Source organism: Empidonax traillii, unplaced genomic scaffold, assembly GCF_003031625.1.
Source record: "Empidonax traillii isolate 1590-97213 ecotype Southwest subspecies unplaced genomic scaffold, ASM303162v1 scaffold574:size890810, whole genome shotgun sequence".
Lineage (NCBI taxonomy): Eukaryota > Metazoa > Chordata > Aves > Passeriformes > Tyrannidae > Empidonax > Empidonax traillii.
The window spans coordinates 461,821-474,977 of NW_020955767.1; the positions used below are offsets into that span (position 1 = coordinate 461,821).

Consider the following 13,157-nt stretch of genomic DNA (forward strand, 5'->3'; position numbering starts at 1 on the left):
CAGGCAGCATCTTTCACAGGGAACTGTATCATTTATGCAGGAATGTTTGCCAAGCTCCAACAGCTCTAACAAATTCTTCTGAAGAGTTAGTGGAACTAATGACACCACATAAATCAAATGGTAAAGCGTAGAAAAAAACCAGCCTATTTGTGCTCCAAGCTTAGATATTAAGTAAGTGGTTAAAATCTATTTCTGTGAGTCCTAAAGTTAAAAATGTAAAAGCTATTCACCCTAGGAAGCAGCATGATACATTACTAACATTCAAGTAACTTCAAATTGCAATATCCAACTGCAGGAATTTAGAAGGATGTACTATAAGGCCAGAGAAACTAGGAAAAATAAATCCTTCCCGCTCTGTCCTTACTTTGTTTTCAGGTCAGACTAACTGATGCATTTTCTATGACTAGAAAATAAGCAGTGATGTTAGTGATACACAAAAAAGTACTTCTAAGCAGCCACAGTACTCCTAAGTCACTTCGCATTTTAACATTAAAAGGAGTTAAGAACATATAATCATTAAATGATATAACTGGCCCAGTTTTACTAAATCACTACTTATAAATTCTATGTGTTTCTACCTTCTGTAGAAGACATTAAGGCAAAAACAAGCTATCCCGTATCTTTATATAGGTACATTAGAGATAAGATTGTTTCAAATGTAGATACAAATGCTTAACCTAAATGAAGCACCATCATTATTTTGTTGGACTTTAAGAAACACTGTGTCAGAAGTCCACTGTCACCAGCCAGAGATGAGTTTGTATTGGCCATTACTGCCAATGTAAGTATCTATGAATGCTTAATGTAGTAACAATTTTCAAAAGATAATGCATTAGGGTAATGCTGTTCACCATGATTATGGTTATCAGCATCCACAACCTTCTTTCTCTGAAACCTAAAGAGAAAACAGATTTTCTAACCAAGCACCAGTTCATTGCTCAATTAGAAAACTTGTCCTAGTAACTTCAGATGAATTACAAATATTTCGTTTTCCAAATTCCTATGAGAATATTATATACACAATGCTTTCAACATTTTAGAGTCGAGGTAATAAATGGAATACTATAAATGGGTAGAATATTCCAATTCAAACAAAGAAGCATGAATGAAACTCAAAATCAGACAAGTCCAAAGGATTCTCTAATAATAATTTATCACTTTCTATTAAAATATATATACACATACCATATAAATAATTATATCCCCTGTATCATATATGGTATACTGTCACATATATTATATCTCTATAAAACCTGTTCCCATAGAAAATTTAAAATTAATATATTTGTAGAGATGGTACTCATAATAATCATAATGATGGCCAAAAGTCTGGTAATTTCTTGGAGGAGTATCCTCTAGTGAAGGGCTCAGAGATGACACCAACTAAACATCAGTGTAACATGTTCTTAACACCAAAAAGGCTGGCAAATTTTACTGAAATATAGTCCTAGTCCTTTATCTAATTCAGAAGGTTTACTTAAGAAGATATTTGCATTTTCATTAATTGTGTACATCTGTATGATAAAGAGTCTCCATCAGGAACTTCAGCAAGGAAGAGCCACAGTTCAAGTCAGGCATTTTAAAGGTCTGTTTTCACATCATCTAGACATGAACTTCTGAGAATTTAGAGAGCAGCCTAAAGCTGATGAGAGTTGTTAACAACTACAGTGATATACCTTAAAGCAATGTTTACAGTGTGCACAGAACCGATATTGGACACAATAGGGAACTATAACACACAATACAGCTACATGATATAATAACTAATTTCTAAAGCAAACTCTTTACAATTACAGCAAGAGACGAAGTTTTTTGAGGACACTTAATCTGATCAAATCAAGAGCAGTTTCAAACTGTTCCATCTTTTGGTTTTTGGTTTGGTTTTTTAAGATAGTAGTTTGTGTCTAGCTGCCAAACTTCAAAGTTGAAATCAGACTCCAGTGCTAATACTACGCTTCTCAGTGTCTGTCAGAACTCTAGCAATCCATTCAGTAATTCTAAATAATTCATGAAAGGCAAATAAAAGATTGGAAAAAAAATTCCATCAGCAACCTCGAAATTCTCTTCACAAGGGCCATCACCTGACATTTAAGTACTGCAAGGGTCTATAAATTGAAAAAGGACAGAAAACTACACCATTATTCATTAGCCAAGAGCAAAAAGAAAACAGTCTAAAGTGGCCTCTTTGAAGAGGCTGAAAAAGGGCCAGAATGAAAAGTCCTATAGAGCCATAAACCTTTGCCATCAGTAGTCTGCAATTACAGAGCTCCTCTGATCACAAGAGACTTGCAGCAGCAGTTGAAACACTCAGAGTATGTCTAAACATTACTTAGAAGTTAGTGAATACAAATGTATGAATTGACAGAACTCAAAAAGCCTTAGAACGCTACAACAAACAGCTTCAAAGGAAATAAGCTCTTCTAGCAATTTGGCTAAAGTATTAAAAAAATAAGCAAGATCCTTGTAGTTGATTGGGAAGAAGGGGAACGAATCCCAAGTTTTCAATACCCTTAAGACTTCTCTACAGAAAACTAATTATCACTAGACAGCATTTTAAGAAATGATTTTAAAATTTAAAATAAATTAATCAGTGAGGGTTTCCAGTACTGTCAATCATTTCGGAGTTGCTTTTGAACTTTTATTTAAATATTTGATACTTTATCCAGAAGATCAGTTACACAACTAAAGCTCATACTCCTCTATGGGAAATCATGGCATGGAACCAATCTAACCTACTTTTTATTAGAAATCCAAAGTATACATAGCCTTACTTATCTGGCAACTGCCTTTCAACAAATATCTGCCAAAACCTTGTCACACAGAGATCCTAGGATCTTAAACAAAGGCAAATGTAGTTTTGGCAAATGTAACTGACACTGGGATAGTGAGGGATTTTTTTGTAAATAAACAAAAAGTCCCAACCGCCCACACTTGCATTATCCAAAGACAAAGTCTTCACTCATTTGAGAGCTTTGTTCCAGCTTATAGTCTTGAATGCAAAATTTGAGAAGGAATTGAAAGACTATTCCTGCAGTTTCTCATTTGATGTGCATATCCAGGAAAGAACAATCTAACACACCTTTGCTTTACAGTTGCTTGCCAAGCACACTCAGATGCAGGAATACAAGTGCAATCAGTATCTGTGTGTAATCCTCCTTCTCAAACTAGATGAAAACAAAATGAAAGCTGCTGAACTCAAGCAGTAACAGATTTCTTTTCTAAAAGGGACTTTTTTTCCAGGAACACTAGTGCCTGTTAATTCTCTCAACTTCTGAGTTCAACGGTATAAACGCATGTGCAATTCTGACTACTACAATTTTTAAAACACGCTTTAATTTCGAAAAATCCAATTTCAAGAGTTAACTCTCTTTTCCATTTGGATGTGATTCTTTACTTTGAGACTTATTTCTGACCGTGAAATAACCTTCTCCTGTTTGTGTACAAAGTACATTGAAATGCAAAATTTACAGCTGTCTTGCTCAGACATCTTCCTCTCGTAGTACTATTGCTAATACAGACATGCCTACAAATAAACATGAGGTTTGAGGATAGGAGGGGAAATGCACGTGGGGGGAGGAGAACACACTTAGCATTGTATCTCTGAGGCATATATTCACAAAATGGGAATCAAAACTCCACTATGAAGCTCAAAGAGAAACTTTAATACTCTGCAAATGCCATTAAAGACGTTTTGTTTTTATAGCCAGCAAACTTTATTCTAGATTAACTTCAGACATATTCACAGTCATTTTAATAAAAAAAAAAATCTCTAATATTCCAAAGTGACATGAGAAGCACCACCTAGACTATGTAATACACGAATATCTAAATAAACCAGATGCTCCTAAAATAGAACATTAACACGAATTCCTTGGGTGAAATGACCCCACCTAACATTCTGAACTGACTGTGGCACTTCTGCTCAGATTTACAAACAGGTGACACCACAGTACAATAGAGTACCCAAAATAGCACATGCTTCGTGAGTATCCCGATTTCATAAACTCTCAAATACAGTACTATAAATATAAACGTTTCTTGACCGAATTAGCTCTCAGAAACACTGTAAATGTTATTCTTTCTCATGCTATTTTTTTCTAGTCTCAAGAACCCGCTTCAGAGTCTCAGTTCATGTCAGTTCCCAATTCTCTCACGTTTATCCCTCCATGATGTTTTTTCACACTATCCCTAAGTCAAATGCGGAGCATTAACGCCCTTCAGGAAGGAGGAAAAGTAGCTGAAGAGTTGTCTGAAAGCTTCAGTCTTGTCAAACACTAGCAGGGTTGTATCTGTGCCATTGTACTCCACTTGGCTTGATAAATTCTAGGTAAGCATCCTTCAAAACACTACTTGTACCAGTACACTTAAAGATTTAAAGAGCAAACAACTGAGAGAAGTTAGGAGATCCAACAGAGGAATTCTGCCACACAGTGAAAGCCAAGATAACACAACTATTTAATTCAACTCCACATGGAGCAAGATGGGGGAATGCCCATTAAGCGGCGAGAACTTGGCTCTATACACTACGCACGAGGCAAAGGAGTCAATTTTACTGTTCAGTGGCTTCTTTAAGTACAAAAACTTAGGGGAAAAAAAGCCAAAACAAACACGCACCTCACACCAAGAAAATATAGTGAGGTCAGAAGCCACACTGAGCACGTCCCAGAAAAAACCCCAAAATACCGGGGAAGCGAGCGATTCAGCAGCGGGCAGGGTGGAGCAGAAGGCGGGACAATGACCTAATAGGTCTTTTCTATCTTTAGTTTCGCGAGGCTCAGTGGACAAGCGGCGCCGGGATGCCCCGCTCTGCCACCGCCGCTCCCGGGGGGGCACCGGGCGTTCCCCGCCCCAAGTTGTCCCAAACTCGCCGCTCCCAGCAGGTATCCCGAGGTGCCGGGGCTGACAGACAGGGAGCCCGAGGCAGCGCTGAAAGGCAGCACCACTGCTCCGAGTCATTTCCCAGCTATGAGCCACACCAGCGACCCGCGCCGCCCGCCCTTACCTTGAACACTTTACCGAAAGCACCATCTCCCAGCTCCCCGATGATTTCCCAGAACTCCTCAGGGTTCAAATCCCTCTTGACGTGCTCGTATTGTTTCTTCTTCTTCTCGCCGCCCAGCTTGAAGATCTTGCGAAAGTTGAAGAAGGACATTTTGGCTCGGGCCGGGGGATGGAGCGGGCGGCGCTGCCCCCTGGTCCCGCCGGGACCCTCCGGGCCGGGCGGCGCTGCCGGGAGCGACCCCCGCGCCCAGACCTGAGTCCTGGAGCGGCTCGGGAAGCGCCGTCACCGCCGGGCGCGGCGGGCAGACAACACCCTGCGGAGCCCGGCGGGGCCGGCTCGGTGCCCGCTGCTCTGCGCTCCTCTCCCCGGGGGGCTCCGCGCTCCTACTCGGCCGGGCCGGGCACCATCGCGGCAACAAGTGCCAGGCTCCCTCCTCGGGACGGGTGGCGGCGGAGACCGGGAACGGGGGGGCAGGGAGCGGTCACGTCCCGCCTCACAGGACGGGGCGGATGTAGGGAGGGGCAGGCGCTGCTCCCCTGCCGACTCGCGGCCGGTTGTTCCTCACGGAGCGGTGTCCCCGGGGGCGGCGACAGCGGGCGGGAAGCGACGCGGCTCGCTGCCGGCCTGTCTCTCCCGCGCTCTCGCGGCGCGGGGCCCGGGCGGCTCCGCTTCCTGCGGGGCGGCACCGGCAGCGCCCCCGCCCCCTCCACCTCCCCCCCCTCCCTCCCTGCCCCCGCCCCCGCCCCCGCCCGGCGCCTGCGCGCGCCCCCGCTCCCGCGCGCCCGGGACCGCCTCGCGCCCCTCCCGCCGCCCCGACGCGGCCGCCGCCGGCGCACGCGCCACAGCGCGCGACCACCCTCCCTCCCCCTTCCCTCCGCGTCCTCCGGCGCGTGCGCACGCGCCGCACCGGCAGCACGCGCACACCGCCCCGCCAACGGCGCGTCCACGGCAAAGGCGGAGGGAGGGAGGGGGCGGGGCTTTCCCTGCTCACGTGACGCCGCGGCGGCGGCGCCAGCCAATAGGGGCGCGCCGAGGCTTCCGGCGGGTAAGTCGGTGTCGGGCACAAGATGGAGGGGGAGCTCCCACAGCCCCTCGGGGCAGAGGGGTAGTGCTGGGGCGGGGGTGAGCGCTCGTCCCACCCTTCTTCCTACCTTCCTGCTTTTGCCTGTGGGAGGGAGAAATCGTTTTTTTTCCTTTTGTCCTCTGTGTACTGTTACGGTAGGGGCGTGGGGCAAGGGCACCCTTTATCCTGACTGTATCCTCATCCTGTATACTCGTCCCGAAGGACCCCCCCCGCCTCTCTCTTTGCTGTTCCACTTTCCCGGGCAGCGAGGGTCTCCCCAGCCCTGTGGCCGAGGATGACGTTCACTGTTGAGGGGGAAAGCCTCTGACGTGGCTCTCAGAGGAACGTGTTGACAGCAAAAAAAGCGACGATGGAAGACTTTATTTTGTTTGTGGGCCGGTGCTGTTCCTAGACCTGCTCCCTGGCTTGTTACAGCGTTCGATCATAGCCAGGTGTGATGTTCATGTGCTGCGCGTTTGGTGTCTGATATCCTATTTAATCACTGGGACAGGCTTACATTTCCTTATCTCGCAACCTTCTCTTCCCACAAGTGATTCCTTCGTCACCCTGAAGTACAGCTGTATTTTAATAGTTGTGTGTATGCCACCAAGTGTGTGGTGTCTCTTCACTTGGAAGCGTGAGGCGTTCCCGTTGCCTGGATAAAGGGCAATTAGCAGGCATGGAGAAAAGTTTGGGCTGTGACAGGCAGGAAGTCGATCCAGCAGTTGAGGCGTTGCTGAGAGACCTGAGAGGGATTTGATAATGAGACGAACACCGAGGGAAAATCGTGTAATGCCTTGTCCTCGTATGAACCTGAGTGCCTGTGGCTGCCTTTAATTTAAGCTGCATGATGAGCTTCTAAAGATCCAGCCTCTGGTGTGCATCGCTCCTCAGACCACTTTATTAGCATGACAATAGTTAGCTATCTACAGAGGGTACTCTATGTGCAAACTTAATAAGAAGAAGAATAATGAGGCATTGAGATGTACCCGTGATGGGGTTCATATTGCAGCCTTTATAGTCTCCTTGAAAGAAGCAGTTCTTAGGAGTAGAAAGTCCTGGGCTGAATCAAGAAAGGGAGTTCAGAAAAGGATTTTTTTAATAGTACAGGTTTCTGTAGTAATGAATGTTAGAAAGGTGTTTCAGAAGGAAGAAAGGGCACAGAAATAGCCTGGAACTGAACTTTGCATCGTGTGTTAACAATGTCTGGTTTTTAGCTGAAAGCTGCTGGGGTAGAAGCATTCTAAGAATATGCTGGTGATGTATGTTGAGTAATTAGTCGTGCTAATAGTATTTATAATGTCCTGGAACACCCTGTGCCAGGCATTGTCCTACCCTGAACAGGGGGATGGCCCCTGACACCAGGAGTTTGTGAATCAAACAACAGCGTTGTTACAAGTCCTTTTCTTTAAGCTGTATAAAGTTTGTACCACCACATGAACAGAGAGTCTTTCAAGTGCTCTTGCTAATGTTATTTCTTGTAATAATCAACGTTTGTTTTTCAAAAGTTATGTTGGGCTTTGTGGTTCCTTTGTGCTGACAGCTTGGCCACAAAATGCAAAACTGTTGAGGAGGATGCTAAAGCCAAAACTGTTTATTTTTTTGAGGGCAATAATAAGAAACAACTGCAATCCAAACTTTTGTTTTCTCTTCTGTGATCTACCTGGCTGGCTCCACCTCTTAACTTCATTTGCAAGTTTCATGGAGATCATTTGGATTAAATACAATAATAAAGAGTGATTGGTAAGATTTATTCAGTGTTACCAGCAGCAATTTAGCTTCTGAAACCTTAATTTTTAAAGTTCAATTCCTTTTTTTCTGTGTAATCTTCTCCCCCGCCCCTTCCCCCCCACCCCCGTCAGGTGGGATAATAGCTTTGTTTTGGATGTTAAAGTACAGTGATGGCTTTGATAATAATTTTCATTAGTATTTTTAATTGAATATTTTGTTTTTATCTTTCCCTTGGATAAAAAGTGCTTTGGGACTGATTTCCATCGGTTTATTTAAACTGATTGATTGCTGGAGGATGGGGAAAAAAAGGAATCCAAAGCCATAGCATGAATTTCTTATATTTAGGTAGGATTATCTTTTCTTCAGTCTCAGGGTTAGTGTCATAGGGCAGAGGGGGGTGGGAGGTGTGTGTGTGAATGTCAGAGTTTGTAAGAACTGGAAATAAATGCAAAACTAAAAGAGAACTTTGTGAGCCATATGTGACCTGAGCTGGCAGCAATGGGATGGGATAGCAGGGCCTGGTTCTTTCGCAGCTCTGTTGATAAATGAACGTTGGACTGTCAGTAGTTCACACACAGCATCTCTACAATGTGTCATTTTGCTGTGAACTTGTGTGTGATAAAAGTTTCAGAGCAGAGCAGGGACAGTAATGTCATCCTGCCAGTGACTAAATGTTAGCAGGTACTGCAAATGTGTTGCTTTAGACTTTTATAAAGGAAGTCTTCCTGTTCCAGGGAGCTTTTAATTAATATAGCATTAAAAATATAAGATGAAAGGCTGGCACGAGAAAGGAGCAAATAATCTAGTGATAAAGTTTTGCTTTTAACTTTTTTCTTTGGTTTGTTTACACTTTAAGAATTCAAGATAAAACCAGTATAACTGAAATGGAGAACTGTGGCTCAGTTTTGTTTTTTTTCCCTTATTCTTTCATTCTGGAGTTACAGCTTGCCACTCAATCCTAAAAATAAACTCTCTAAGGTGAAGGTTAAGTGCTAGTAGCAAATCCTTCCCAATTTGCTTTGACTTCCTGGTATGGAGGAGGCTGCATGAAGCCTGGGTTTTTGTGTGTGTGGTTTTTTTTGTTCCTGATAGCAGGAGTTTTTAGCAACTGTAAATGTTTCCAGATGGTAAGGATAGAAAGGTAAAAGTGAGTTATATGAAAATTTCTCCTTCAGGAATTTAAAGCAATGCTTTTTGCAAATTCAGTGCTTCCCTTACATGTCACTGGAAGATGTTAAAATGAGGATGTTAAAGAACTATCCTGATTGTGCATCAAATATATTGGCTTAAGAATAGCTGTAACTCTTTATGGCAATCTTTTTCTTGTCTTTGTGATTCAGAAGTCACCTCTATACTTTCTGCTGCTTAATATCACCATCCTTTCCCATTGCCTCAGTCACACTTGCCACTGTTCCTAACTCCCTGTTCAGGTTCCACTTCCGTTTCATTTGAACTGTTCCATTTTTTTTAATTGAAAGTAAACACTTCAGAAATTTAATTTGAAATGTGTTCCTCTCAGCATATATTGCCCTTTCACTGCAACCCTGCATCCAGTCCTCAGTTCTTTCAAAATATTTAATGGTATATTTTTATATTGATTTGACTTTCTGTCCATCCGTGCTTTCACTGATCTCCAGCCTTCTTTCAGATGATTGAGTTTGTTGAACTGCTGTAAGGTCACAGGTGGCTTGTTCGTGGTTAAATCTGAAGTGTAATTCTTATTTTATCCGTCTTAATCTGTCTGTCACCTTTGGCACTCAACACTGGCCTTTCTGTTTTCTTTAATTGATGTATGTGGTGTTTTTATTGGTATTTTCCAGTTACGTGGCAGCATTTTTTCATAGGCTCTACCACTTCCCTTCTGATCTGTTCCCAAAGTTAAATTTTTGTGCTGTATTGGATCATTTCAGTTCTAAGCACCACTGCAACTTCTAGATCCTTCTAGTTAAGTCACCATCTTCCTTTTTAACCTCCTTTTTGTATTCTTGGTTTTGCCAAGACCCCATGTATGCAGCCTGTATCTGAAGTTATTTCCAAATGCTGCCTTGCTTCCCTCTGAATCTGACTTCTTTTTCCTTGGATTTCAGGATTTTATGGAATTAAGTTCTGATACTTTGCCAGTGTTTTCAGTTGCTTTCAACCTTGTATATTAACCTTAAAGATACCATTTTTCTTCCCTCTAGGATATTTCCATCCTTTTTGTGTACATGGCAGATTTTTGACTTTTTGTCTTTTTTCTGTGACCCCTCTGCACTTTCTGTTTCATACCTGACTCCTGTGTCCTAATGCCCTAATTTATGGTGGTAAGTACAGAGGAGCTAGCAGGATCATCAATTAATAAACCATGTTTATGGCAAGGGGAAGAGGGAAGTACAAAAGAGGGCTAAAAGAGGTTTTTATTTCTCTATTATATAAGAAGTTGGCCTCTGGTTGTGTTTTCCTTTGAGGAGCATCAACTTGTTATCCCTTTTCTGGAAGCCTTGAGAGAGGAGACTGTTGTGTATAGAATCATTAATGTTGGAAAAGACTTCTGGGATCAGAGAGTCCAACCTTGGACCGAGCCCCCACCATGTCAACTAAACCACAGCACTCCAAGTGCCACATTCAGTTGTTTCTTGAACACCTCCAGGGATGGTGACTCCACCATCTCCCTGGGCAGCCTGTTCCAAGGCTTAACCACTCCTTCAGCGACGAAATTCTTCCTAATGTCCAGCCTGAATGTGACCTGGTGCAGCTTAAGACTGTGTCCTGTTGTCCATGAGAAAAGGCCGACCCTCAGCTCTCTACAACCTCCTTTGAGGTAGTTGTAGAGACTGTTAAAGCCTCCCCTGAGCCTCCTCCAGACTAAACACCCTCAACTCCCTCAGCTGCTCCGTGTAGGACTAATTGTCTAGACCCTTCACCTGCTCCACTGTGCTCTCTGGAGTTGCTCCAGCACCTCAATATCCTTGGAGTGAGGAGCCCAAAACTGAACAGAGCACTGGAGGCGTGGCCTCACTAGTACAGGGGGAAGATCACTTTTTTTTTTTAGAATCAGTTAATCTAAGAATTGCCATAGAAACACGTGGCATTTGGAAGTTTCAGCATGTAAGGGTATTAATTGATGTTTACAGTAAAAAAAAAAAAAAAAAAAAAAAAGTGTTCAAAGTGTTTAGGAATAGGATTGATCTAATTTTGGCTTCAGAAAAATGTGTGTTTATTCTAAATTGGCCATGCTTTTCCAGTAGTCCGTGGGGAAATGTGACTTCAGAGGGCAGTTCACCTTTCCCCACTTTAGATACTTATCTTTGTGACAGTATTTAACTGTATGAGGTGAGTTGTCCTAGAAATGTGTGATGAGAGTTCTTCTTCCTACCTATGGAGATATCACTGCCAGCAAACTCTTGGAGTGCACTTTTCTACATGTCAGGCAACTCCTCTGGGAGTGACGACAGAGCAAATATAAAAGTTGCCAAATTACCTGAATGTTTCCCAGTAAACCTGTGATGTTTTATTGAATAAGCTTTATCTTATATTAAATGGCAGAAGAAAAAACAATAATATAAACACTGAAATCTTGAATAAGGATCAGATATTTCAGCAAATAGTACAGGAATATTTCTTGGAAACATAGCAGGTCAAAGACATTCAAGCTTTAACATGTTAACTTCTTTGAACTTATTTCAAAAAGAAATTTTTTTTTTCTTATTGATTCTAGTTGATCTACATGAAAGTCACTTTTAAGACTGATTTTCAGAAACAGTCATATATCATTGGAGGGGAGTGAGAAGCAAACCTCAGATTTAATGGAAGGTGTCAACTACTTGAAACTAACACGGTCGATTCTCTTCATTGATTACCTGACTAATGCAATTAAAAATTTCACATCCTTATATAAAATTTCTCAAGAAGGCTGGACTCTTTTTAGTTTGCACTTATTTTAAAAACTCCTTCAGTAGGAATTTTCAATTAATATTAAAATACTGAGCTGCACTGGTGGATAGTTGCATTTTTTAATACAGTGGTTAGTGTAATAAAAGTCCTCTCACTGTTGTGATGACTGCAACAATTTTCCACAGAGCCACGCAGGAGTAAGTCTATCTAGAATGCTCGTTTCTTCTAAAATAATATCCTTTAAAATACTACTACTCTTAGTCATAATGCTCTATTCTTTCTAACCATCTAAAGCATTTGAGATTATATTCAATTTAAAACAGTTTATTTGATCAAAACTGTAAATGAACACAAGGCAAAGTATTTAAAACTCTCAGAGCCCCCTCCATCTGATGGATATTAGAAGCTTTAGTTAAGTCACATGAAAGCATGTATTACAAATGCTTCACCATGTTTGTCTTTCCTCCAGATGGTAATAAGACCTTTTCCTCTTGCATAGCAGTCACAAGCTGATTTGCTCTTTTTGTTTGTGGCTTTCAAATTTGCATTAGTTCACATAGCAGCTAGGATTAGAAATTTATTAAGGGATAAAGATAGCTTTGCATCTCAGTATTGCTCTCAGTCAATACTGGCACAAAAAACATCGGAACAAAAAACCCACACGTATTGCTGCTTTTCTTTCTGCAAATCCTGAATTTCTTCCTCTGTTTCCCAGGAGTCTTTTTTTTTTCCAGAAGGGACTTTGTGTTCTCTTGTGATCTCGATCGGCTCTGTAATCTTGGGACCAAATAACTTGTACTGTAGTATGAAAATTAGTTATTTTTAAATCTGTTTTCTAATATGGCTGGCCAGCGAGCCAGCAAACCCAGTCCTGGTTATGTGGCGTGCATTAGAAGGAAGTTTATTATGCCTTCTACAACTACTACTAAAAATATACCACACTGAAAATGAGGAACATTTCCCCCCAGCACACAATAAAGGAAAATACAGCACTAAAGACTCTTGATTCTTTTGTAACATCCCGAAGAGAGACATTGCAGTGGTACAATATTGGAGATGTATGTACTAGCAAAAAGGGGAATTAACATATAGAATGTAAGATACCAACTGTTTATTAATGCAAAGCTAGACTTTAAAGTATTAAGTGATTTTACTGAAAAAAAAAAAGCATGGTTTTTCATTGAATAATGTTATTTTTATATTACAACCATGTTTATAACAGTTCTTGTGTGTGCAGCATTCTTTTCTTTTTGCCTAGATTTATTAGGCTGTTGTGGGATTCTCATTTTTGAGTCAAAAGAATAGTTGATTATGTGCTGTAAAGTAGAATTTGGTTTTTTGTAGGATCTCATCTGGGTACAGTAGCGAGTGAGGACGTAATAATATGTCAATTGTTAAGGCAAACAGCAGCTGTTCTGTGTTCAACAATAGTGTGTGCAAACTTTGGGCACTAGCACTTGCTTATGACAAAATGGAGCATTGTGATGT

At 41.8% G+C, this 13,157-nt stretch overlaps 2 protein-coding genes across 3 annotated transcripts in view; one reads left to right on the top strand and one right to left on the bottom strand.

The window, feature by feature from the left end:
• Positions 1-5,647, bottom strand: part of SLK (STE20 like kinase) — a 47,384-nt gene extending 41,737 nt beyond the window's left edge. For both annotated transcript variants that reach the window (XM_027897995.1, XM_027897994.1), the window contains exon 1: positions 5,003-5,647. In XM_027897995.1, the coding sequence (XP_027753796.1) occupies positions 5,003-5,152 (150 nt within the window). In that variant the 5' untranslated portion in view covers positions 5,153-5,647. The remainder of the gene's footprint in view (positions 1-5,002) is intronic.
• Positions 5,648-5,950: 303 nt separating this feature from the next.
• STN1 (STN1, CST complex subunit) overlaps positions 5,951-13,157 on the top strand; it is a 40,482-nt gene continuing 33,275 nt past the window's right edge. The window contains exon 1 of the mRNA XM_027898017.1: positions 5,951-6,048. The gene's annotated coding sequence lies outside the window, so the exon portion shown is untranslated. The remainder of the gene's footprint in view (positions 6,049-13,157) is intronic.